We start from the raw sequence: 27,975 nt of genomic DNA on the forward strand, positions 1-27,975 counted from the left end.
TGAAAGTTGGTTAACCGGTGACGTCACTCCAGTCGTACCGGACCGAGTTTTTGCGACCTCCGGTTCGACTCGAGTCACCTTAGTTGACGCTAAAACTCGCTCTATGACAGACCTTGACTGAACTGCCCCACGTACACTGCCGGCAGGGCGCTGTATGGTAAGTAAATACATTTTAAACTATAATGATGATCTGGACGTTAGCAGTTATGCTACTGGTTTGTACAACCATAAGACGAAAGATTAACGGCAGACAAGTTTTATTTCGAAACAATTAAGATAAAGTGTGCTTGAGTCGCTAGATAATTTGTTGTGCTTTCAAATTGGCCTTCACGCCAAGCTTAAATGAAATAGTGGGCGTGGCTTAACGTGGTCTGTATCATAGCACCATGAGCAATGGCGCGTGTAGAGTAGAAATAATCTTAGTCGTCAGGTTGAGTGCAAACAGTGGACGAAGAAAATGAAGAAGAAGAAGAACAAGTAGAACAAGAAGAAGTAGAAGAAGAAGGTAAAAGAACATTTCGTTAGCTTCTTTTTGTTGCTGCTGGAGTGGGTTTTTTTTTTAGTTTTCTGTCTTCGCTCTTTTATTCTTTCTTTCTTTCTTTTTTAATTGGCTTGTCTGTTTCTTTATGTATGATTTGTTTAGTTAATGTTCAATTCCATGCAAACACTCTCTGTTTTAACTCTGGACGATAATTTTGACATAATTTGCCTTATTTCAAAGATGGCTGGTCGGATCTACACATTTCTATCGGCCTAGGTCAAAATTTGTCATTTCGGATTTTTCCGATTTGACAAATTTTTGCAAGTAGGATGAGTACCTCTCCTCTTTTTTACATTTAGTCAAGTTATGACTAAATGTTTTAACATCGAGGGGGGAATCGAGACGAGGGTCGTGGTGTATGTGTGTGTGTGTGTGCGTGCGTGTAGAGCGATTCAGACCAAACTACTGGACCGATCTTTATGAAATTTGACATGAGAGTTCCTGGGTATGATATCCCCATACGTTTTTTTCATTTTTTTGATAAATGTCTTTGATGACGTCATATCCGGCTTTTCGTGAAAGTTGAGGCGGCACTGTCACGCCCTCATTTTTTAACCAAATTGGTTGAAATTTTGGTCAAGTAATGTTCGACAAAGCCCGGACTTCGGTATTGCATTTCAGCTTGGTGGCTTAAAAATTAATTAATGACTTTGGTCATTAAAAATCTGAAAATTGTAAAATACAAAATAGTTTTTTTTATAAAACGATCCAAATTTACGTTCATCTTATTTTCCATCATTTGCTGATTCCTAAAACATATAGATATGTTATATTTGGATTAAAAACAAGCTCTGAAAATGAAATCTATAAAAATTATTATCAAAATTTTTTTTCCGAAATCAATTTAAAAACACTTTCATCTTATTCCTTGTCGGTTCCTGATTCCAAAAACATATAGATATGATATGTTTGGATTCAAAACACGCTCAGAAAGTTAAAACGAAGAGAGGTACAGAAAAGCGTGCTATCCTTCTCAGCGCAACTACTACCCCGCTCTTCTTGTCAATTTCACTGCCTTCGCCATGAGCGGTGGACTGACGATGCTACGGTCTTGCTGAAAAATGGCATTGCGTTCAGTTTCATTCTGTGAGTTCGACAGCTACTTGACTAAATATTGTATTTTCGCCTTACGCGACTTGTTGGTTTATATAAACGACATTGTTGACAATATTGAATCAGTGATTAACCTATTTGCAGACGATACCAGCATGTATTTAAGCTTCGATGACCCTTTCCGTAGAACTAAAATACTTAATTATGATTTAGGTAAGATTGCAAATTGGGCCATTAAATGGAAAGTGAAATTTAATCAGTCGAAAACAGAGTTAATATCCTTTTCCGGTCAACGATGTACAGAAATTTCCCCTTGTTTTTGGCGATGTAGCCCTCATAGAAAAAGAAAGTCATAAACATTTCGGTGTTATTTTTCAAGATACAGTCTATTGTGCAACTTGTCGAGTACGTGTGGCTTGTTTAAAATCTTATAAATATAGGCTCAGTCGAAGATCCCTAGAAGCAATGTATAAATCCTTTATTTTACCTCATTACATTTAGTCAAGTTATGACTAAATGTTTTAACATCGAGGGGGAAATCGAGACGAGGGTCGTGGTGTATGTGTGTGTGTGTGTGCGTGTGTGTAGAGCGATTCAGACCAAACTACTGGACCGATCTTTGTGAAATGTGACATGAGAGTTCCAGGGAATGATATCCCCGAACGTTTTTTTTTTCCTTTTTTTGATAAATACCTTTGATGACGTCATATTCGGCTTTTTGTAAAAGTTGAGGCGGCACTGTCACGCCCTCATTTTTCAATCAAATTGATTGAAATTTTGGCCAAGCAATCTTCGACAAAGGCCGGACTTCGGTATTGCATTTCAGCTTGGTGGCTTAAAAATTCATTAATGACTTTGGTCATTAAAAATCTGAAAATTGTAATTTTTTTTATTTTTTTCTAAAACGATCCAAATTTACGTTCACCTTATTTTCCATCATTTGCTGATTCCAAAAACATATAAATATGTTATATTTGGATTAAAAACAAGCTCTGAAAATTAAATATATAAAAATTATTATCAAAATTAAATTTTCGAAATCAATTTAAAAACACTTTCATCTTATTCCTTGTCGGTTCCTGATTCCAAAAACATATAGATATGATATGTTTGGATTAAAAACACGCTCAGAAAGTTAAAACAAAGAGAGGTACAGAAAAGCGTGCTATCCTTCTGAGCGCAACTGCTACCCCGCTCTTCTTGTCAATTTCACTGTCTTTGCCGTGAGCGGGTGACTGACGATTGCTGCGTTGCATTGCGTTCAGTTTCATTCTGTGAGTTCGACATTTACTTGACTAAATGTTGTATTTTCGCCTTACGCGACTTGTTTTGATTATTGCGATGTTGTGTGGGGTAATTGTTCAAAGAAGCTTTCGGATGAGCTGGAGAAGCTGCAACTCGAATCCATTAAAATTATTGTTGGTGCTGTTAAAGGCACTTCACACGAAAAATTGTATACAGAATCTGGCTTTATACCACTTACAGAGCGAAGACGTCGTCACAAATTAATGTTATATTATAAAATGGTCCACGGCAATGTACCAAATTACCTCAACGTTTTATTGCCACCTCTTGTTTCTGACCTAAATCCCTACCACCACAGACGCCCACTAGAGCGTAAGACTCCCCAGTGTAAATCAGATTTGTACAAGTCATCTTTTATTCCTTCTGCAACTAGTCTCTGGAATAAGTTGCCTGAAAATATACAACAATGTGATTATGTTGGTATGTTCAAGCGACATTTCACAGCTTTTGATATTTCAATTCCACCATATTACTATTCCCCAAATCGCAAAACTGAAGTTTTGCATTGCAGGTTAAGACTTGGAATGAGTGATTTACAATATGATATGTTTAATCGCCACCTAGTAAACAACCCGGAATGTTCTTGTGGTTATTTTGCTGAAACTGTTCTTCACTATTTGTTATCATGTCCCTTGTTTAATGATGCAAGAACCGCAACAATCGGTACATTAGCTCCAGAATTTGTTAATATTAACACACTCCTGACAGGTGATTCAAACATTTTCATATTTGAAAATAGTGCTATTTTTGTTGTTGTCCAAAGCTATATTGAGAAATCAAACCGCTTTGGGACACCTTAGTTCGATGTTGTTGGTGTTTATTTTAAATATATTACTTGGAGCCCATCTACTTTTTGATATTTTGTTGTGTTTTTCGTTCTCGTTTTGTATTTGTTTTCGTTTTCGGTATTGACACAGATTGTGTTCGATAATTCAAACTAAGTTTTCCTTGTTGTTTTTCTCCTTTTATTTTTCCTTTTTATTTCTTCTCTTTTTTCAAAAAATGTGTCGCATTGATCATATTCCGCCATGAAATTTCAGGCATGTTTATGTGAGCACTTATCATAAGTTTTAAACTTGTTGTGCTCCTTCTTAATGATGTTGTTATATTATCATGTGTCTGTTTACGAATAAAATACTGTTTAAACAAAAAAAAGTGTCACACATAACTGTATTTGAAACTAAAGATAATGTGATAAAAGAGAAACTGTATTTTTATTCTCTGAATGCAGTGATACAAAACTTTGAAGTTACTCACATATGATGCTTCATTGAACATACTAAGTGTGGGGCACTGTTGAAAAGTAAACTTTCTTTGTTTGGTGGTCCATACTGTTGCTAAAACATGCACACCTTTTCTTCGGTGTATAGGGTAAATGTATTCAAAAGAACATAACATGTAATCATCTTAAGGCAACCTTGTTTAAGTTTAAGATACAAATGCAAGTGGAATTAGGCGACCTAATCTGACGTTTCTAGAAATACCCTTTAAATTGTAAAGGTGCTTATCAATTCCATTAACAATGACAACTAATTGAGGTCATTATGAGTCTAATTCCAAAGTTATTTTGCCTGTAAATAACTTCTGAAAGGATAGATTCTCTTGATGTTTTCTACACAAAGGAGAAACATTGTTTTCAGTTTAACTAACGACTACAGAACGTATAATGTTTCTGTAGAATCATTAACCCTTGGTTGATAAGACTTTAAACCTCAACAGCAAGCTTCACAGTTACATATTGTTTAAAATACACCGGTAGGATTTCTAGATCTTCATCTGCGCTTTTCAATGTCATTTATGATAATTTCGTTAAAACAATAAAGTTTCACAACATTAGAGTGACTGGTTTAGCATAAATACAGGGTTAACCCGTGTGTAAAATCACACGCATAAATACATATATTTTTGCACACACACACACCCACACACATACACACTCACACACACAAACACATACACACTCACACACACACACACACACACACACACACCCACACACACCCACACACACATATGCGGGCAAACTTCTCTGAACTACTTGCACAAATACAGATTATCTTGACGACGCCAAGTTGTAGGCGAGTGTCGTTTGTACCTATAGAAGCCAGCACAGCAGACTTGCTCTGCGTAATTATAAGCATACGCACAGCGGCAGGAGGCGTGGTTATAAGATATCAGCTTACACATACTAAGCTATCTGGGTCAGGAGCTGTAAAATAACTCGAGGACAAAACAGTTCCTTGTCAAAAATGTTGTGTTCTGTTCATGCGCGTTACAACATTTTAAGGTGCCGTGCAGGGGGAAAATCCCACCAGGAAAGTTTATGACAAATGTGCACAAGTGACTTCTGAACGGGGATGTAAAATAAAAAGTTTGAGCAAAATTGGGTTTTTCTCCTGTGTATGTGAAGATAATCCTAAATGGTACTAGCTGTACTTTGCTTGATTGTGCAAATGCTTTTAAGTTATGCTGTGTGCCTAGACTACTAGTTTAACTCTGATTGATCAGACCTTGGTTTAAAGCTTACTTGGGACATTCTGCCCACTTCACTTTCAAAATGGCGTCAAGCTTAGGAAAACATGTTAAAAAATGCACATGCACAAAATGGTGTCATTTCCTTGAACAGATTAACATCAAATCACCAGCAGTCTACAATGAAAAAACCCTTGTACTGATCTTAAAATAAACATCAATTACTCTGGATTTTGCATCCATGACATATCATTACAAAATTGGTTGCGGTCAGGAATAAGGCGTAATGTGCTTATAGGAAGGAACCTGTGACATTTTGTTTACTACGCATATTGAACTGCAGGCACACAAAAAAGACTTTAGAATATGATTTCCAAACTTTGAAAAGGAGGTTAAATAGGACGAGATGTTTCGCTCTCAAGCGGAAAGAGGATGCTATGGAAAGATGACTGCAGTAATGCAACAACAACTACATAAAACAAGCAACTACTTTGATTGTATAAGTATTTGCCGTATATTATAATTACCCGCATTACACGTTCCGTATAAATATAGAGAAATAGATGTGTCTGAGAAAGAGAACTGACCACTTGGTTTAGACTTGCTGAAGTAAGAAACGCAGCCTCTGTATAAACATGTCATACTCTACAGTCACGCGATGGAGCACATGGATCCAAAGACATGTAATATGTTAAAGCAACATGATTGCCAAGGTAAAACCATAATTTTTATCAAAAACCAGAATACTGAACAAAGACAGTAGAATTTGGAGAGTAATATGTAATTTTCGTTGGAGGCAAGTTTCAATGTGTGGGCAAAACCCAAAAGACGTACAAAACAAAAAACCACGACAGAAAGCCACATCCACTCATTTCGTTTTGTCTGCTTATCATTTTTCTCTTAAGATTATAAAGAAGGAAGACATTTGTGTATTCAGTGAAAAGAATCATCAATTTAATTCTTAGTAATCAGTTTAGTTTCTTCGGCTGGGCTCCTGCTTCCATGTATTATAAATAAGGCCAGTGTCACCCGTGTCAGACCTCCCTCCCTCCCACCAACCGGTCTTGAATAGCAGCTAGCATCTGCTGAAGGGACATTAAACTCCAAAAACCAACCCTCCCTCCCACCACACTACTTAGAACTCTTTAAATAGATCAGGATTTTTACAATATATGAAGTACCAACCATAAACTTATATGAGCTTTTAGAACCTTCTTCACTTTACTGTGATTAACTTACGTACCGTAAGTTACCTTGTAAGTACCCATTTTCGAACAAACGCCCACCCCCTACTGTGGGTCAAAAACTGTCTAGGGTATAGTACCTTGTGAACTACATTAAATAGTTTTAAACAAAGAGAAAACTATATAAATTGAGAAAGGAAACACAACTAATCATTCCCGAATAGGTATATAGGGTGAAGAGAAATTGAAAAACAACAACCATATAACCAAACTGACTCCTCAGAGGAAATTTTAAATGTGTCTATAGTCATATTAATATCTTCCTGATAATATGTTGTGGTTGTCTTTATAATATTTTAGTATTATTCTCAGTGTTAGCAAAAATCTTTAAAACGTAACAAAACCATCGGGGCATGTATATAAGTTAATACAGTTACAGTTGCGACTTTATTTCAAGGACACATGCTTTTAGCTGGCACTGCACTGTAAGGGCATATGTGTACGCGTCCAAATAAGAATTTATAACTCGTGATTGTTCCCTCAAAAGACTTGTGCGTGACCACAAGTACTACATTGATTAAAGACACTGTTTGAAACAAAACAAAACAATTTACAGTACCATAAGAGTATTCAACAGAAACCTGTACAACTTGATGATCTATGTATAATAATTATACAGGTCATTGTAAAACTAAAATCTATTTTATGTTTGTTGTTGCCTTTGTTCTACTTATTTCGATGCAACAAACAAACCTTTTTACAACAGACCTTAGCAAATTATATTCGGATTGTATTTGTCGTTTACTGATAGTCAATTCAAGCACATGGAATTATACCCAAAGTCTGCCGAAAATGCATAGCTGTCGGGTATGCATTGCCCTTTTCGGAATGAATGGTCACAAAGATAGATATGACAGTTTCTCAAATTACCTTAATTACAAACTTAACACAACCAAATCCTAAAATTTAAAATCAAAAATCGAGAAAATGTAACATGTATGTACTAAACTAATCGACTAAATTAATCAAATGCAGAGCATTTTTTTCTAATAATTATGTCGTGTGTAACACAAATATTGTCCTTATTTTTCAGAAAGCCCCATCTTTGAACAATTTCACTGCCTTTCAAAATGGCGGAAGGTGGAAGCCCACCTGACGTAGAAATGGTGGACGCTTCCAAGAGACCCGACGTAGAAATGGTGGACGCTCCAGCACCCCCTGACATGACACTGTGGCGAGATCGTATCAGTGAGTGGTTCCCAGACTATCTTCACCAAACCTATTTTCTGCCTCCAGTCCATATGCGAAAAACAGAACATGAAGAAAAGAAGCTGCAATCGGGAATGAAAGTCCTTGTGACAAAAGAAGCTCTTACTGACAGACCCAAAGGACTTGGGCCAGTTTTAGTCGAAAGTGACGTTCGTGACGACCAGTGTCAACAGACTGTCTTGGATTGTCTCCGGCGTTTGTCGCAAGAGAAGAAAGAGGAGAACGTGGGCATGTTTGTCCTGTCACAATTGAAGTTTGGTCACTACCTCAATAAGCCGGCCTACATGCCAGCGGCAGAATCACTGCCCAGACCCACTGAACTCAAGATTAAGAACATTCATCAAGGTGATTTTGACATGCTTGTCATCCACAGGCAACATGGGGTCCTTGTGGGTGAAATCAAAGCAGTAGGAGACATGCAGTCTTTTCAATCTCAGGCGGCGCAAGACGGAATACTATCCAAGAAAATTGAGCAGGCCATAAGCCAACTACAGAAAGCAGATGAAGTGATGAAGCACGTGACCAAGGATATTAAGGCTCCAAGCAAATTACTGAAGACTGTAATGCTGCCAAACATCAAGAGAGCTGATCTTCAGCGAGTGCTGAAAAAAAAACCGACGCTTATGAAGGTAAGGTGGATTGGTATGTGTGTCTAAACAAATACGTACCAACATAAATTACACATGGGAGAAACAATAGAAGCAGAGTGTGTTCACACTCTTTTCTTTTCAAACAAACCTTAAAAACAAAATTCAAGCAAACAAACAAACAAACAAAACAAAGTATACTTTTTTGAAGATAATAAGTTAAAGAAAACTGCACATTGTTTTCATGAAAATAATGTATTGCCACGAGGAGATATGAAATAGGCATTATATCTAGAATGAGTGATTTAGGGAATTACGAGCAAAGTGCCAGAAGAAGAAGAAGAAAGAAAAAAAATGTTGTGGTATTAAGGAAAAATGTATGTGCGACCAAATGCCTGCAACAAAACAATTATGGCTTTTACAAATCATGGAGAGTTCTCGCACTCATTTGCTTCCTATTTTCAGGAATTGTGCATTTGTCTGGATTTAAACACTAATGACGACCCAGCACCTCTCTGTTTGACATCTGATGATGTGAGCAACCCGGGTCCTTGGTGGCAGTGTCGAATGACCAACTCGGGAAAAGACCCCGCGATGACTGATGATGCTTACCTCGAACTCATATCACGGTGAGAAAGAGAGAGGGAGAGAGAGAGAGAGAGAGAGAGAGAGAGAGAGAGAGAGAGAGAGAGAGAGAGAGAGAGAGAGAGAGAGAGGGAGAGAGAGAGAGAGAGAGAGAGAGAGAGAGAGAGAGAGAGAGAGAGAGAGAGAGAGAGCGTTTGTGTTTGAGCGTGCGTGAATGTATTTAAAAGCTTATGCATTCATATGTTAACAATCTTAGACAGTACTGCAGAAGACAAATAATTATGAACTTTGGTCAGTTATTCTAATTGTTGTGATTAAAAATCAATGTTTACATTTTTTAGCGCGCATGACTATTATTTACAACATTTACGCCAACGTTTTGTGTGAAACAATTATACATGTGTCATGTCATTTTGTCTTTAATACTGGTGCTTTGAAAGAAATATTACAATTAATGTTACAGATTTGGAGGCCCAGCGACCACGGTGAAAGTATTTTGCTCCTCAGCGCCCCGCCTTGCAAAGGCTCATCGCTCAGATGTCCGAACAAAGGGTGAAGGAGTCACAGAAACAGGGAACAGGTTTACTCCGGTAGACATTGTTCTTCATCCAGGACAAGTCCAAATACTAGACAACCCGGACATGAAGCTAGTATATTTGACGGGACCCCCTGGCACTGGAAAATCCCTGGTTCTTCTTTTGAAAGCGGCGGATTGGCTACGAAAGGGTAAATTCGTTGACATCGTGAGCTTTCGTAAAGAAAGTTTGGCAGCATCTTTCGCGCTTGAGAGTCAGCTGAAACAGATGGAACCAAACTCTAGCCATCTAGTTCGTTTGCACACCTTCAACCTGCCAGGTGATGCCTCACGTGCCCTGCTACAACTCACAGGTGTGGACCAAAAGCAAAAGATGGCTGAACTCTTTGTCATTTTTGAGGAAGCTTGGAATTGTTATTCAGAGTGAGTGTTTCAGTAGTTTTTCTTTGAGAAATTCTTTACATCTAGATCCATGTTGAGATCATTCTTTAATGTTTGTTAACAGGGTTCGTACAGGTCATGGAAAACCTGGAAAGTCATGGAATTTGATTTTTAATTTTCCAGGCCTGGAAAGTCATGGAATTTCAATTCAAGCCTTGGAAAGTCATGGAATTTAACAAAAATAAGAAAGAATTTTTTTTTAACCTTTAGCACGCCAGCAGCGATTTTCCTCGCCCAGCCATTCCCCGCCCCCCTTTGCCAGCCAGCGGCGATTTGCGTCGCCAGCACAAGGCTTGTTCGTATGACCAACTTGTCGTTTGTATTTGCATACGAGAATAACGGTATTTTTAACGGCACTTGAGCTAAAGCGAGGCTTACTTCCTTCCGTTATCTCCTCGTGTCGTCTGTGCTGCATTTGAGTCGGTTTCGTCAAAGTTTTCTGCTTTTGCTTTTGCATCGATAAAGTACTTTAGCGCTTCGACAAGCAAGATGGAGGATGATGAGTTTGAAACTTTCTTTCAAGTTGTTTCTTGACAACAAAAAGTATGCGGAATTGGAACGAATTACCGAGGAAGATCTTCGCAATGAACTGTGTATCGCGGTGAAAAAAATGACAGTTAAGTTTGTCAAGTCGCAGTGACGATTACGAAACGGAATTTACGAAAGTGCAGATGGATACAAACAGTGGCTGGTCCAGTTTAGTGAAATGACAGGACCAGCAAACATTACCGATAATCTGACTGCGTAGCAAATGCTTGACTTGCTTGTCGAAGAGACACTGCGTAGAAACTGACTCAAATTCAGTGCAAAGCAAGCCAGTGTCAAAACTGGCAGTGACAAGACGAAAAAAGTTTGCGTGTTCGGAAATAGCGACCTGTGGATCTAGTCATGGAAAATGTTATTGAGGCTCATGGAAAGTCATGGAAAAGTCATGGAATTTTTTTTCTAAAAACCAGTGGGGACCCTGTGTTAATGTTTCCTGACAACCCGCATAGATATTCTCATTTGTGTTTGTGCAGTTAAAAGATTGGTCGTGTTTTTGTTTGTGGATTAATGCAATTTTCTGGCAAATCTAATGTTTCTTATTTCAACACATATCTCCTGCATTTGTATCTGTCTTTCACTATAATTATTTCGGGTCTGTGTGTCTTAGACATGCTTACTTGCATGAATGAAGTATAATGCTTGCCTTCATGGAAATGTTTAAACTAAGCAACAAATATGTGTCATTTCTTGCAACTTCTCTTTGGCTTTGATCGCCGCAGAGAATGGCAGTTTTAGCGAATTTGAACCAATCATGTGCCAGTTGTCACTTATGTTTCCTGTCACCCATTGATGTAGTGCACATGAATAATCAAACGAGCATTAGCAAATCTAACGGTACATTTTCAGCAAAAAAGCAGCAAAACTAATTATTTGTCAAAACGAATAAAACTGTTTACTTTTGCAACGCTTTTTTTTCACACACACATATATCACAGTTTATGCCGACAATGAAATACACACCATGTCCGAAATGCGTGTTAAAACGTTTAATACTTTATTGTTATTTGTTTTAGCGCCGCTCCTCTGCGACATTTGTGTGTAGGCCTGAATAAGCGTGTGGTCAACCTCCACCTCTGGACAGCTTCTTTGCACCCCAAAACCCGGCCACAGCTCTTGAATGAAGTCGTTCTGACCGCACCGCTAAGAACACCGCCTTGCGTCACACAAGTCGTTGCACAGCATCGTGGCTTCATTGGACAGCATGTGTACTGCTACAGCAACGTACCCACCTCGCCTGTACCTTGCGATGGCCCCCCTCCCAGAGACGTATTTCACAAAGAGCCTCAACACACCACAGGGACGGACACGCCTGATTGCCGAGAATGTGGGAGAGAGATTGCAGAGATATTGAAAGAACTGCAAGTTGGTAAACCAGGTAGGAGATCAATTAAGTATAATGCACATAGACACTAGTCACATAATTAGGTGTAAGGGCCCCTAATATGTACCACTTTAATGTTATGCTGGTAAACAGCTTGTTGTCTTGCAAAGATGTTTCATGTTGTGCTTGGTAGTTAACTGTTCTTTCTTTAGTTTTAATCCTTAGGCTTAAATAGGGGTGCGTATCGCTAGCGCGCGCTACGTGTCATTAGAGAGAAACAGCTCTGATACAGTGATAGACATTTTGCAAAAATAAATCACAGAAACATATTCACAACTGGTCCCTAATAGGAGCCTGGGCGCCTAATAAGGACCAGTCAAGAGGCCAGCATGAATCATAAAAAGTCCACAATACTTAAAAAATAAAGCAATACAAGTATACGTAAGTGTGCAAGAAACTTTATTTATTTCTTTATGTTCGAGGAGAACATCATTTGAAGCACACAATGAACCTAAAGAAACGTATCAAAAGCAGAAAGAAAATACATGAAATTGTCAACGTGCGCCTAAAGAAGACCTTTTGATATTCATATTTGTGAAAGCTTGATGGTAAATTGGAGGTTATTTCCCGCAAGATTATCAATGCATGACTGAAACCAATCTGTATATTTTCTTTTCGCCTGTTTGTTGAGTGTGGTCCATATTAGGGGACACATTCATACTCTAAGATTTTACTATAATGTTTTGCTTGCACTAGAAACAGGACAAATTCAGTGTATTCAGATAAAGAAACAAGTCGCGTAAGGCGAAAATACAACATTTAGTCAAGTAGCTGTCGAACTCACAGAATGAAACTGAACGCAATGCCATTTTTCAGCAAGACCGTATACTCGTAGCATCGTCAGTCCACCGCTCATGGCAAAGGCAGTGAAATTGACAAGAAGAGCGGGGTAGTAGTTGCGCTAAGAAGGATAGCACGCTTTTCTGTACCTCTCTTTGTTTTAACTTTCTGAGCGTGTTTTTAATCCAAACATATCATATCTATATGTTTTTGGAATCAGGAACCGACAAGGAATAAGATGAAAGTGTTTTTAAATTGATTTCGACAATTTAATTTTGATAATCATTTTTATATATTTAATTTTCAGAGCTTGTTTTTAATCCGAATATAACATATTTATATGTTTTTGGAATCAGCAAATGATGGAGAATAAGATAAACGTAAATTTGGATCGTTTTATAAATTTTTATGTTTTTTTACAATTTTCAGATTTTTAATGACCAAAGTCATTAATTAATTTTTAAGCCACCAAGCTGAAATGCAATACCGAAGTCCGGGCTTCGTCGAAGATTACTTGACCAAAATTTCAACCAATTTGGTTGAAAAATGAGGGCGTGACAGTGCCGCCTCAACTTTCACGAAAAGCCGGATATGACGTCATCAAAGACATTTATCAAAAAAATGAAAAAAACATATGGGGATTTCATACCCAGGAACTCTCATGTCAAATTTCATAAAGATCGGTCCAGTAGTTTAGTCTGAATCGCTCTACACACACACACACACACACACACACACACACACACACACACACACACACACACACACACACAGACAGACAGACACACACACGCACATACACCACGACCCTCGTTTCGATTCCCCCTCGATGTTAAAATATTTAGTCAAAACTTGACTAAATATAAAAAGACACGTGCACACGCCTTTCTTTCCTATCTTTCGATCTCTCTATTTGTCTCTCTCTTCGTGCTGCTTTTTCGTAAGCATTAATTCGGAATTTACTGCATGTCATCATCTTTCAAACACTTTTAGTGAAAACAAAAAAATATTGGAACATTTGTATATCTGACTTCCTTGGATAAAAGCCGAAGTTATGAATAGTTTTGTGTATCAAGTGTAATGCTATTTATTAGTTTAGTGTTGGTTTTATTCACAGGGGGATTATGCTAAGCTCCTGATCATTTATGCTCTATCACGCCTGGCTTAAATTTGAAAAAAACCTTACTCTTTATATTGTTAATCATTAGCAGTAGAGGCAGCAGCGTCAGCATAATTATCATCTAACACGTTTGCATATTAGTGTTTAATGTAAACCAAAAACATGATTTTGGGTGAAATGAACCAAGTTAAAAAACAAACTTGCAAAACACATGATATTTCGAACATGAAGTTATGTGCATATTATTTCGGCGTGAACTCTAATTTTGATTCTAAAGGTTGTTTATTTTGTTTGTATGTGTGTTTTTTGGGCTTGTGCCTGTTGTCTGAACTATAGCATGTACGAGTTGCTTGCTTTTTCTGTGAAAAAACAAATTGAGTTAACTTGGAAAGAAAGGGTATTTTAGGGAAAGTTTCGATGCACATGGTTACACTTATATTTTGATTTACATCAACAGCCAAAGACGAAAATAGCCCCCAGCCCCCTCGCAACCGTGATGTCTTCATTTTGACCTGTGGTTCGCACTTTCACGACTGTCGAAAGGATACATCTGGCAATGTAACGAGTCCAGCTAGGGGTCTCGTACAAGGCGTGATTGATGGCGGATTTCCCGTCAAGGTGCTGGACTTAAATGACACCAAAGGCATCAGAGAAGTCGCGACCATGACAGGGCCAGACTGCGTGATAGCCGCAGACAGCATTGTTGTAAATGGATTGGAAAGGAAAATCATAATCTTCGTTCAGCATGGCGGTCTTGAATACGATGCAGAAGACTGGGGTAAACTCTGGGCGATATCACGATGCACTGCTCAACTGGTATGGTTGAGACCCCAGAAAATTCACGTTCCATCGTGCGCACCACTCAAATATTCTGACCGTGAGCGGGTTGCCGAGTCTCCAAGTGACGCTGGCAAAGTCGACACGCCAAATGATATGTCTTCAAAGGAAGAAAAAGATCTTACAAATCAGGGGGCATGTAGGATTGACGGAAGTAATGATAATCCCCCACCGATTATGAGCATGAGTTGGCAACATAAGGGCACTTTCGGACACACTGGAGGGGTGCTACGTAAACCAGGTTCTGACGTCATACTGCACGTGCCTACTCAGGCTCTAGGCCCGGACAACCCCGTTGTTATCCATACTGCAGTGTGTGCTGATATCGACCACGTACATACTGTGCTGGAGTTGGCACACGAAGAACAGATTGTGAGTCCCCTGGCCGAGTACTGGGCCGGTCTTGACTTCAGTTTTCAGCGTCCTGTCTGCATCACGCTGCCACTGTGTCTTCCGCCAGACCCGGATCTCAGTCTGCTGCGTGTGTACCGTGTGAGTCGCCGCCAGGATGGCCACGTGACCTTAACAAGTATTAAACTCCAAGAAAACAATTTAAGTGATTGCCCATCTGGTCAGCAGGAAATCGGCAACGCGCATTCTGTGGCCGGTGAATCTTATGTACTTTGCAAAGATAGGGAAAAAACAGAAGAAGCTGATACTGACTCAGATTGTTCTCATCGGGGAAGCATTCCACTGGACAACAAATATCAGCACTCAGAAGGTCAGCGACAGCATGTCGGCTACGCATGGGAAGAAAGTGGACATTATGAGGTGTCTTCAGAGGGCCAGGTGTTAGTGACAACGGATCATTTCTGTGGCTACGTGTGTGTATACTGTGGTCGAAGTCAAGGTCCTCCGGAGCTGGTGGCCATGGTGTACGGAAGGCACGAAAAAATGTCTTCTCTACAACGCCTGGCCAGCGTCGATCTCTACATCTGGGACAAACGAGTCGACATTGGAGACTTTCGTCAGGTAAGACTTTAGTTTACAACAGTATTTGCAAATACAAAACTATTCATGAAGAACTTAACAAAGCTGTGTAAACACAATAGACAGGCGGGGTTGCAACAAAGACTAAATATAAAAAGATCAAGGTACAAAACGTTAACCTTCGCTGTACTTCCTGGGTCGTGGACGACCCAGAGCCTCACAAAAGTGTCTGTTTCTTTAAAACTATTGGTAGTTTTGGATTGCAACTTCATGTAATCCTCAAACCAAATAGAACCTTCCTATCGGCCAATCGTCAAAGGCGTATCTTTGTAAACAATCTAATAAACAATGCTGTCATTTGAACTACACCATCCGTATGTTGTGGGTCGTGGATGTTACTATTTTAACCTTCACTGTGTTTCCTAGGTCGTGTAAGTACGTCTGTTTTATTGTGTTCAGGTGAAGAACAATAAGAACGAAGTGATATTTAAAAGCTTTGACATTACAACACATCTGAAGTTATATTTGTTCGATCCAAGAATGTGAATATTCGTACTGATCGGTTTTGTTGTTGTCGTTGTTGTTATAGTAACCGTTGTTGTTGTTGTTGTTGTTGTTGTTGTTGTTGTTGTTGTTGTTGTTGTTGTTGTTGTTGTTGTTGATGTCTCTTACGATTTTGAGAATGTGTTTTTCTTTAAAATAGGAATATGACATTGGACTGACCGGTAGCAAGGTTGGGCGGACGGCTGTGTCTTTGTTGGATGAAGTGAAGGACACACAGCTACACGCTCAGATCGAAACGCTGGGACCAGCTTCCTCCAACTGGACGCACCTTCAGCGGCCTGACGGTCGGCCTGGAAACCCACACGTGCAGGTGTGTATGCCACCTTCACCTTTTTCCAGTTTGTTTGTTTGTTTGTTTAACGCCCAGTCGACCACGAAGGGCCATATCAGGGCGGTGCTGCTTTGACATATAAGGTGCGCCACACACAAGACAGAAGTCGCAGCACAGGCTTCATGTCTCACCCAGTCACATTATTCTGACACCGGACCAACCAGTCCTAGCACTAACCCCATAATGCCAGACGCCAGGCGGAGCAGCCACTAGATTGCCAATTTTAAAGTCTTAGGTATGACCTGGCCGGGGTTCGAACCCACGACCTCCCGATCACGGGGCGGACGCCTTACCACTAGGCCAACCGTGCCGGTTTCCTTTTTCCAGTACCCACGCGACAGACTGTACAGAATATGAAACACACGCTATTCAGGAAGTGACATTTAAAACTGTAATGAAGACCAGTGTGCAGTTTTAGCGAAGAAAAAACACAAGAAAAAGACAGCACCGAGCAGTTCCGAGAGGATAGCAGTCATTCTGTTAATCTTCACTCACGCTTTGGACTACACAGTCAAGAAGATGTGGGTCTGGTACGATCCATACTTTCTAAAGAAAGATTAAACGTAAAAAAGTATGGGTCGTACACGACCCACGCCGTCCCAATGGGGATACACTATTTACCGCCTCTCTCCAGAGTTTGGGTCGTACACGGCCCATGAATAGGGATAAACCCCGTAAAATGCCGCCTACTTTAATTCCATTTGGTAAAAGGTAATCCTTGAAAAATTGGTCGATAAGAATGTTATAATTATGGTGTTTGAGATTTACATGCAGTCTTAATCACAAACTCTCAATAGTTTACAGACACTGTTGTAAGGCTCTGGGTCGTCCACGACCCAGGAAGCACGTAACGGTTAACTGCTTCTTGTCGACCCTGACTGAATGCAGAGACATATACATTGTAAGGGAGAGAGGGGGAGAGCGAGAGAGGGAGAGAGAGAGAGGGGGGGGGAGAGAGAGAGAGACTGACTGACTATTAGGGTTTAACGTCCTCTTAGACCAACTGGTCTATATTGGGACAGGTATTGGTAATACGCTGAAGATATGGTGTGATACTTTGATTCGAACAAGCCCGCTGTGGCTGTCTTCTTCGACACACCAGCATTGGGTTTGTCTCGTCAAAGTATCGAGATACGATCATGATAATCAGAGACGAGAGATGATGCATGCGTGTCTTCGTGTTTTCCAAGCCCTGAGACTTTCGCTGTGAACGTGGGATCTTTTTCGTGCGCATGTGTGCACACGGGGGTGTTCGGACACCGAGGAGAGTCTGCACAAAGTTGACTCCGAGAAATAAATCTCTCGCCGAACGTGGGGATCGAACCCACGCTGATAGCGACCAACTGGCTACAAAGCCAGCGCGCTACCAACTGAGCTACGTCCCCGCCCCGAGGGAGAGAAAGAGGAAGAGCTAGAGAGAGAGGGAGAGAGAGAGGAAGAGAGAGAGAGATAGGGGGAAAGAGAGAGAGAGGAAGGGGCAGTGAGAGAGGGAGAGGGAGAAAGAGAGAGAGAGAGAGAGAGAGAGAGAGAGAGAGAGAGAGAGAGAGAGAGTTTTAAATACTGTGTTATTGCTATCTGCTGCAGAATCGCGATGTGAAGATGATTGTCAGCTGTGATGCCTACGGCTGCACACGGAAGAAGAGTGCACCACCTTCTCTGGTTCAGTGGCGCCTCGTGGCACCCGTAGACCTGGTAACTGGCACTTCACTTTTTGCTGTCCTTGACCTTGCCCACGTCATGGATGACGCAGTGCCTGCATGGACAAACCGCAACAATGCTGAGAGAATCACATCTCTGCAGGTTGAGAATATTTGTTTCCTGCCATGGTTATATATTTGTCGATACGTTGTCTTTAATCTAAAAATACTTATTCTCTGAAGCCATAATCATCATCTTCATCATCACCACCATCATCACAACCATCATCGTCATCGTCATCATCATTATCATCATCATCATTTTAACTTATCACTCAAAAATGAATGTAGCCCCAACAAAATCTGACTGACAACAGTCTCACAAAATGGGAACTATGGACAGACAGACATGAAGGACGTTTGGTTGAGACACGTACAACTTCAGTGGCACAGGGTGTCAAGTTTAGTTTCATGTTACGCACTCAAAACCTTGTTAGTTATCTCAGAAGGTACAGATACGCTTCATTGCCAATGAGCTGAATAGTTGCATTCCAACTCGGCTTGCTCGAGACCATGGCACCAAGACATATGAACTTATACACTTCCTAGACCACTCAGCTGAGATGTGTGTGGTATGTGTGTGCTATTTTTAAACGGAATTGAATGGTATTTTTTGTGTATGGCTCTTTTACATATCTGTCTTAACAGTGAGAAATGTGTATGCAGAGAGGTGTTTAGTTGAGAACAATGCTTTATTATTATCAATTAGTACATATATTTGAATATAATATAAATGTTGTGTTTCGTTTGTCATGTTTGTCATGTGAAATGTACCACCACTGCGATTTCTCCATGTGAGATAATACAGTTAATTTGATTTGATTGGATGTAAGTGCTGTCTTGTTTTTTTCTGAAACCTGCCACCATCTCATGTCTGTGATAAATTGAATTGGAGGTTTTCAGACCACGAGTGTCTAAACCTGACCTACATAATCTCGAAGTGTTCTTGCCAGAGGCCTACACTTTCTGTGAATACAATTCCAGATTATTGATTTCTTTGCATACAGCTGATCTTTTTACTTCGTGCAACAGATACATATGCCAGAATCAAGGGGCAATGAGGATGTTAACGAACCTGAGGGACACAACCTGCAGCTTTCGTTGGCAGCCTTCAGTACTGATCAGCTGCAGATGGTTCTGGAGAGGATTGACTTTGCCTCCTGTCAACGGCTACAGCAGACAACACAAAGGTAAACGACTGTTAAGTAATCATGTTGGCATATGCAATAGGTACATATATCTAGTATCGCCGTTCATTGTCTCTGTTGACGTGTTTCACCGCTTGCTTCCCTTGATATAGTAAACCGAGCATAGGGGCATCTTCAAAATCTCCATACCGGAGATAATATTGGGTAGGGAAATCTTTTGGCGGTCACACTTGCAGCTATCGCTGCTTTATTTTGCTTTCAAAACTGATACAAAGTGAACGAGAGAATTGGGGCAGTTATCAAGCTATTAACTTACCTCGAATAGGAAGGTAACAGAACATACAGCACACACACACACGAACGGAGCAGCTCGAAATCCAACGAATCAATAACTGATCCCCATGCTGGTGAACTCATATTCAACACTCGAAATCAAATTTATATTGACTAGTTAGGAAAGTGCATGACCACCAATTCGTTGCGCCGGGTCACGGCTTCGAATCTCCCTGCAAGCTAAAAAACTTGTTTTCAACTTAAAAACCCCACCTTTCAACTCTTGCTTTCTTTTATATAAACTCTTAACGTATTGTCTGTTATTTCTTTTTCTTCATTTCGAAGCATTTCAAGGGTGAATGGAAGATTGAATTAATGAAAGGGTTGCACTGCATCCAGTGATGAATTTCCAGAGTAGTACCCCCCTAATTTAACGTAATACCGGCTTCAGGGAAAAGCACAATAGGCGCTTGTATCTCTCCGCGTCGACTGCAGGTGAGGTCGTTGATCACTTTTAAATAAGAAACTTCTGCAGATACTAAAAACTCCCGTAGTTAATCTAAATGTTTATTCTATAATTTGAAGGTTGAACGAGGATTTTAGATTATGTCTTGCTGAAGTAATCCTGCATGCCTCTCTTAAAATGAGCAATGTCTGTATGAATGGAATTTAAAAAGAGAATTGCTATTTGATTTTTCCAGGACATTGTTCATTGTAAACTATTAAGGGTCACAACTCACAAATGTGCTACCCATCATGAACATGAAGCTGATGCAGTTAATTGTGGATCTGTGTGATGAAACCGTTTATCTGAATGGTGGGGGTAAAAACGGTCATACACGTAAAAATCCACTCGTGCTAAAAACATGAGTGAACGTGGGAGTCTAAGCCCATGAACGAAGAAGAAGTTCTAGAAGAAGAAGAAGAAGAAGAAGAAGAAGAAGAAGAAGAAGAAGAAGAAGAAGAAGAAGATAAACTTGAACAGAAAACACAGATACCCCTAGAAAACAAATTCACAAAAGCAAAGCTTACAACAGATCAGAACACTAAAACTCTATAACTTTAGCATGCAAGTTAAAAGAAGAAATCAATGTTCTACCCCAAACAATCGGGTGTGTTCATGAATCCCCTTTCATTAGCGTTGCGCTAATACATTCCTTAGACTTTTGTGACATTAAAATTTTAAATGCGGCACGCCAGAATTAATTTGTAAAATAAATTGCAAAACAACTTGCATATAAACTCATTAGACGTTAGTTTGGACACACACTTTACAGTTCTTTCCCTTGTCATTTTAATCAAACTTTCTATCCCATTGAAGGCACTTGACTTGGCTATCGTGCACACTTTTTGGAGCACGTAGGGCCTATTTCTATATTCGGGTTCACGTGTTCACCACTAACAAAAAGGCACCCTAAAAAGTGACCTGACGAAAGAATAATGTACCAATTTCAACATCGACACAAATTCCGGATAGGCACTGCTTGGCAACTTATACATACAAGGATAGAGTCATATTAGGAAATAGAGTCATGTTATAATAGATCATGATTTGCTAGCGCTGTGAAAGAGATGTGCTCCGCTTTAGGGTAACAAAAAGGAAACACGTGGTTGACCAGTCAGAACCACGATCGCAGCGAATAACTTACTCTGATTAATATGTTATACATTTTCGCTCGATATGATTCCGTTTTCTTTCGAAAATCGGGACCAACATTTAAATAACTATTCATGTCACCAACAAAAATCACCAAAGATAACAACTGTTATTTTTGCATAATATGAGGTTAACTTTAATAAATAAAAATGTGTTTAGATTCTTATGACGTTCACATAGAAGAGAACCTTCTTGCTCTTGTTTGTTACAGATTTAAGCGTAAAGAAGACTACAAGAAGCAGCTGATGGAGCTGTGTTGCCATCAAGATTCGACCACCGTGGGGAAGGTCATTGCATCTCTGTTTCCTTGCGCTCCTGGCCATGGACCTGCATCATTGAACCTACAGCCGCCTCTGGGGAACTGTTCTCCTGCCACAACGCCTGCAAATGGTGGTCCGCAAAACAGAGAAATCAGTCCTTTAGCTGGGATGTCTTTGCCAAATGGCTCATTTGAGTCACAAATGGCAAGCACGGGTGTTTCCGATGGTTCAGATTGGAACTGTTCTAATCACGACAAACATAATATGACTTCGGAAAGCGGGAATGCAAAAAAGGGTTCAACGTCAGTCCCTGGCGAAGAGCTTATCCTTTGGCAGGACATAAACCATACTTTACCTCTGCTGCCAAGCAATATCAACATAAATGGAAACAAAAGCAGTGGCAATGGAATAATAGAAAAGGCCGTGCGAGAGTCTCACATTACAGCGGACCAAGATGGAAACTATTCTGGTTACACGGTACAGTCTTGTGCACGTAGCTTCAGTGGTATACCATTATCACAGGTAAACGGTTTGAATTGTCCTCAAGATTCCCAGCTTACTCTGACGGGCTCCCAGGATGCTAAGGAAGACGCCATATTTGATCGTAAGTGTGTTCAAGTCACCATGCTAGTCAGCAACGCCGTTGTGTGAAATACTCGGTGCTAAAATAATGTCAGCTCAGCAAGCAAGAAACGAAGGTGTTAGTTTGGTCGATATAAAGTAACTATATGATAGACACACGATCGTGTTTCTGAGCGAGAAACTGAGAGGGAGGGGAGAGGGTAACATGTGTGTAATTGTACAAAGAAACAGCTATTTCTGTAATTCACTCATAATTCATCACATATGTGCATATGACCTGCTCAGATAGCTTGTGTAAACGCAACAATTCTTCAAAACATGAATACAACAACAACACGAATATTAACAAACACGAGGCTGGCACAAAGCTAAAACAGACACCTACCAAATCAAACCACTAACATTATAATACCCATTAAATCATAAATCTGCAGAGCACTTTCAGCCTTCCCTAGTTTTTAGTCGTCGTTGTTGTGGTTGTGTTGTTGTTGTGTTGCTGTTGTTGCATGTTGTTGTGTGAAATTAAATGTATTAGTTAATTGGTGTAGTTTTGTTTTGTCTATGTATGTTAATACGTTGTATGTTAATACGTTGGTATGTGTGTTCAGATATCGACAAAGACATCATTGTGCGGGTCGCCAAGCTGCTTCCAGTTGATAAGGCCATGCTCTTCTTCTTGGACCTCGGACTGTCCAGCCAACAATACGAAGCAGCCAAACATAAGCATGGCACCGCCTTTGAACATGTGAACACAGAGTGTTTTATTATGCTCGGCCAGGCCAGCCAAAAAATCGACGTGGACACGTTGACAAAAGCTCTGGACACCATAGACAGATTTGACATCAGTAAGGACGTACATGAGATTGTAAACAGGAAAAAATCGAAGGTAGGTGTGACAGAGAGACTATCCTTCACAGCAGGCTCTGCAGAGTTGTCTGCCATTGAAGAGCGCGAGCAATATATAGCTCGACGTTTATTCTGCGTTGCTTTTTAGTATATAAACACCTCCTGTCCCTAATGGGCTCTTGTTTTTGTGAGGAAGTTAAACTTAAATTAGCCAGCCAGCTACGTTGCTGACACCTGTGACCTGTAAAGTTATGTGTGTGATAGGGTTGCTGCTGTCTCCTTGTAAGCTCGTGAAAACCTTTGCGTACCCATGGCAGTTTTTGAAGGGCTATTAAGTAAGCTCTAAAATCCACAACCCTGTTTGACTACAAAGGTGATTGTTGTGCTTTGTGCACTCGGTTACAGTACATGGGTCCAGTGGGAGCTAACACATCCTTAAACCCTGGATACATCCGCTATATACATATTATGCATTATTATTATTATTATTATTATTATAAGGACTGGGTGGCCGAGTGGTAACGTACTTGCGCTCGGAAGCGAGAGGTTGCGAGTTCGACCCTGGGTCAGGGCGTTAGCAATTTTCTCCCCCCTTTCCTAACCTAGGTGGTGGGTTCAAGTGCTAGTCTTTCGGATAAGACGAAAAACCGAGGTCCCTTCGTGTACACTACATTGGGGTGTGCACGTTAAAGATCCCACGATTGACAAAAGGGTCTTTCCTGGCAAAATTGTATAGGCATAGATAAAAATGTCCACCAAAATACCCGTGTGACTTGGAATAATAGGCCGTGAAAAGTAGGATATGCGCCGAAATGGCTGCGATCTGCTGGCCGATGTGAATGCGTGATGTATTGTGTAAAAAAAATCCATCTCACACGGCATAAATAAATCCCTGCGCCTTGAATATGTGCGCAATATAAATTGCATGAAATAAACATTAAAAAAAAAAATCCCTGCGCTTAGAACTGTACCCACGGAATACGCGCGATATAAGCCTCATATTGATTGATTGATTGATATATCTCAGGGAAGAATGCATGTGCATTTGGTTCTGTCTATAATCAGGCAAACAACTTCGAGAATGTTCAGATACGTCGTTGAACACTGGTCAAAACCATTTGCTTTCAGGGATAGGGACCAATTGTAAGGCAGCGGCATTTTTATCAGAAATATGTGCATAAAAAGACCTACTTTTCCTCTGCTCAAAAAGGTTGATTTGATTTGAGCAATATGTGGGAATGACGTCAACCGGGCTACTCAACACCTACCATTAACATATTCTTGGTTGGATTGACTAACTTTAAGATGTCAAAACATAGGAAGTTATCATAGTTAGGTCATTAAGTTTAACATCACAGACACAATAAATAGTTTTTAATAGAAAGTTATTCACGTGTGTGATATTTCTATGAAGCAGCCAGGACAGGAGTGTGCCTTTAGATTGAAGATGGGAGCACTTATGTAAAAGAAGGCAAAGTGTAGCTCCCTTTCGTTTTCTCATCCTATTGTAGGAGGGATTCGACCAACATCAAAACGGAGTCTCTTCTGTTAAACTCTTGTTTATTCGTTCTACATATACCGGACCAACCTGTAAAGATTATAATAGGATAATAAGTACTACGAACTACAATGATATATTTGAGCATACAAAGTACTACCAACATTACCAAAAGCAGTTTCAAGTTTTCTCCCTAAAAAGAGAATACAATCAACCAAAAAAGTACAAAAGATCAAGGAATCATGGTAAATCAACAAGTAAACCTTGACTACGTGAACAACAAACTAAAAATAGGTAACCGCATGGGTTACACACACACAATGCAAACATGTCAACAAACACCAAGAAAACAACTTTGCAGTTATCTTCTTGAAATCAAAAGCAAGATTATCCCACACACCTCAGGACAATTTCTTCTCGGTCACGGTCGACATCTCCTGTGTGAACAGCTCGCTCAGGCTACACCATGTTTTGACTGTAAACAAATACCTTGTCTACTCAGTGACTCATTCCACAAACACAAGCACAATGTCTAATCAGAGGGGAAAAGGGTATTTATTATCATCATCGCCTGTGTGTATACCTAAACATTTTAATCGGTTCCGCCTCCTAATTGAGCGTGATACAATTCATTCAGCTCTCTATCATATAATTCGACACACGTTTTTATCTAACAATCACACGTGGCAATAACTATTGGTAATCTATCAGACCACTTTTTATAATAAAACAATTCTAAACAACATCTTTACACAATCAAACTAGAAAAATGCAAAATATCCGTGAACAACTATCAAACATACATTTCTTAAATCCTGATTACGTTTAACAAAGAGAATCAATAATTCTTTCAATACAAAATTCAATATTTCGCAATTATAAAAGTAAGAATGCATACAAAATAGATACTTATAAACTAACAACAAAACATCTATAAAATCACAAACAAAATGTAAACGTACCTTCTAAGTTCTTGTGCAGGACACAAGTTACAAATTCACCTCTGGGAACAGAATTAGCAAAAACGTCTTTATGGTTTCGGAGTCAGGAAAACAAAGAAAGATATTCGCGCCACAAACGAGGATATCAGGAACAAATTACTTATCAATTTAATACGCCCAAAACATAGTCCCTTCATTCCACAGAGAATTCCCAATTTCTCGTCAAAAACAAACTATAAAAATATATGTATCAAAACGTTACATAACTTATACAGACTATTATTCTCTTCAACCCTTATGAACAATGTGAATTTAAACAATACAATAATCATTATCAATACGCCATGCATATTCATGAGCATTAGTCCTTTTTGCTGATCCTACAAGTCTCTTAAAATGGTGCCAGAGAAAGCACAGGGCGACCAACGACCTCTGCCACGGAAACGCCCAGGCACCTGCGATATCTCACGTGCGAGAAACATAACTAGCGTTGGCAGCGATAAGGACCGTACGTGAGAAAAAGGGTGCGAAACCATGAAAGTCTCTTGCAAGGAATGGCACTACGCTTAGACCGACCTTAAAACAACAGTGTCCAGTCCAAGAACTAGAGACAAATTGAATTGAATTGAACTGAATTGAATTGAACTTTATTTAACAAGGATTAAGATTTAAGGCTACGTCTTTTCTTACAATCTGCCCTTGTGACGCATAGACACACAAATATATAATTTAAAAAAATAAAAATTAAAAAGTTAAAAAGTTAACCAACAAAATGAGGTCGGAAAACTTCAGCACGTGATAATAATGATGACGATGATAATGATGATGATGACGATGATGATGACGATGATGATGATAATGATGAAACAGACAGAGAGAGAGAGAGAGAGAGACAGAGAGAGAGACAGACAGACAGACAGACATACGGACAGACAGACAAACAGACTGACAGACAGACAGACACAGAATCTCATCCCGTTACACTACATGTATTATGAAGCGTTATCAAGACAGGGGAATTTAGATTGGTGAAGAGCAACTCTCCTAATCCCCTTCTGCGTTTTCTCACTAATTCAAATGTATTATTGCTATCTGCAAACCTACTGCCTGTCTTCGTGTGTGTCTCTTCCCTTCGTCGCTCTCGAATTTTATCTCTGCCTCACCCCTCCCCCCTTTACCCCGATTCTAGCTACCTGCTTAGTGAGGATATTCAACAATTGTCTGTTTTCTGTTTAAAACTTATTTGGCAAACATGATTGTATGTATTTAGGCTGTATGTGTTGTTGCAGTGTTTTTCTTCATACAAATGACATAATTAGTTTACACTACAACAGGTATTAACCGATACGAAACCTGATTAATAGATTCAATGAACTGTCTATCCCATAGTTTTGTTCCCATCCCTCTACTTTATAATGGTTGAATGGTGTATACTTTTTGCGAGAAAGTCGAGCGGTTAAGCGTTTATCCTTGTTCTTTACTTATGTGTAAGTGTCACCGTTGGTACCTTGCTTTATGTAGCTAGAAAACTTCCACCCCAAATCATTTGCTTTGCTTTTTCAGATGAGGTCACCACAAGAAACAGGGCCAGGAAAAACTCTGACAGATTCGAATACAACAGAGGAGCCACCTGTCAAAAAACCTAGACAGTAGCCGATATTTCTCACAATGGATCAGTCTGCCACAGCCCTTCAGCACCTTGTCATCGCTTCAGCAAGTCTTGCTGAGAGAGAAGGCTGCAGACGGTGCAAACGTACATTCAGACGGTGCAAAAACGGTCTGTGACTATAGCTTTGAACTGTCAGTTTACCTTGCATTGTATTATGTGTGTACACAATTAACACACTATGAAAATAACCTTTTTAAAGTCTGCAAATGTTTTTTGAATGTTTGAACATTTTTTATCATCTTTATATAAATCTACAGATTCGTTTGATTGTACAGTTATCAGGAATACATGTACTTTTTCCTTACATCCCAGTAACCTTGCTGTGAACAACAACAAGTGTTTTAAACAGCACTGATTACAATGTCTAAGATTTTTTGTTTGGTATTGCATATATAGGAAGTCTCATTTAGTAGACAAATATTTAACATTTTTAACTGATCAATACCTCGGAAGGAGAAAGTATTGCAAGATTCACCCCCAGTTAATATTTTAGGTATACATTATCTTCCTTTTCCTGATGTTTACATTTTGTTGGTATTGTGATAAATGCATTGCTAGAGACTTAGGACTGATTGGGGAAGGCGAGGGAGAGAGAGAGTGTGTGTGTGTGTGTGTGTGTGTGTGTGTGTGTGTGTGTGTGTGTTTCCCCCATAAGTACTGGATAGATGTTCAGGAAACTGTACAAATTACTGTTTTCCCAGTTAGTATCCCTGCAAACTGTTTCTTTGCTCCATGTTTGGACATATGTCTTTGATGACGTCATATAGGTCCTCTTAAAAAAAAAAGTCAGATACTCGAGCAAATCAGGTACTGTTACTCCCTTTCATAACACTTTGCAATAGCCAATCAAAAAACAAGAGAGGTATGTTGCTGGAAAGTTTTGTTATGAAAAAAAACCGTTCACTGATCTTCGACCCAGCGGTCTTTTGGGTGGACAGACAGA

The 27,975-nt window shown here is 39.7% G+C and overlaps 2 protein-coding genes across 3 annotated transcripts in view; both read left to right on the top strand.

Annotated features, from left to right (window-relative positions):
* Nucleotides 1-27,975, top strand: part of LOC138947983 (uncharacterized) — a 627,639-nt gene that overhangs the window by 270,358 nt on the left and 329,306 nt on the right. The window lies entirely within an intron of this gene.
* LOC138949063 (uncharacterized) lies at nucleotides 102-27,593 on the top strand. Of its 2 annotated transcripts, none has more exons than XM_070320788.1 (12): nucleotides 102-157; nucleotides 7,649-8,453; nucleotides 8,877-9,040; nucleotides 9,460-9,954; nucleotides 11,532-11,893; nucleotides 14,257-15,608; nucleotides 16,270-16,440; nucleotides 18,046-18,261; nucleotides 19,191-19,348; nucleotides 21,448-22,100; nucleotides 22,687-22,964; nucleotides 26,927-27,593. In XM_070320788.1, exons 2-12 carry the CDS (start codon nucleotides 7,686-7,688, stop codon nucleotides 27,014-27,016), a joined length of 4,707 nt encoding a protein of 1,568 aa, XP_070176889.1. In that variant the 5' UTR covers nucleotides 102-157; nucleotides 7,649-7,685; the 3' UTR covers nucleotides 27,017-27,593. The 2 variants fall into 2 exon arrangements, with proteins under 2 accessions (XP_070176889.1, XP_070176891.1); XM_070320790.1 differs by lacking the exon at nucleotides 102-157 and adding an exon at nucleotides 236-505.

This window comes from Littorina saxatilis, linkage group LG15 (assembly GCF_037325665.1).
Source record: "Littorina saxatilis isolate snail1 linkage group LG15, US_GU_Lsax_2.0, whole genome shotgun sequence".
Lineage (NCBI taxonomy): Eukaryota > Metazoa > Mollusca > Gastropoda > Littorinimorpha > Littorinidae > Littorina > Littorina saxatilis.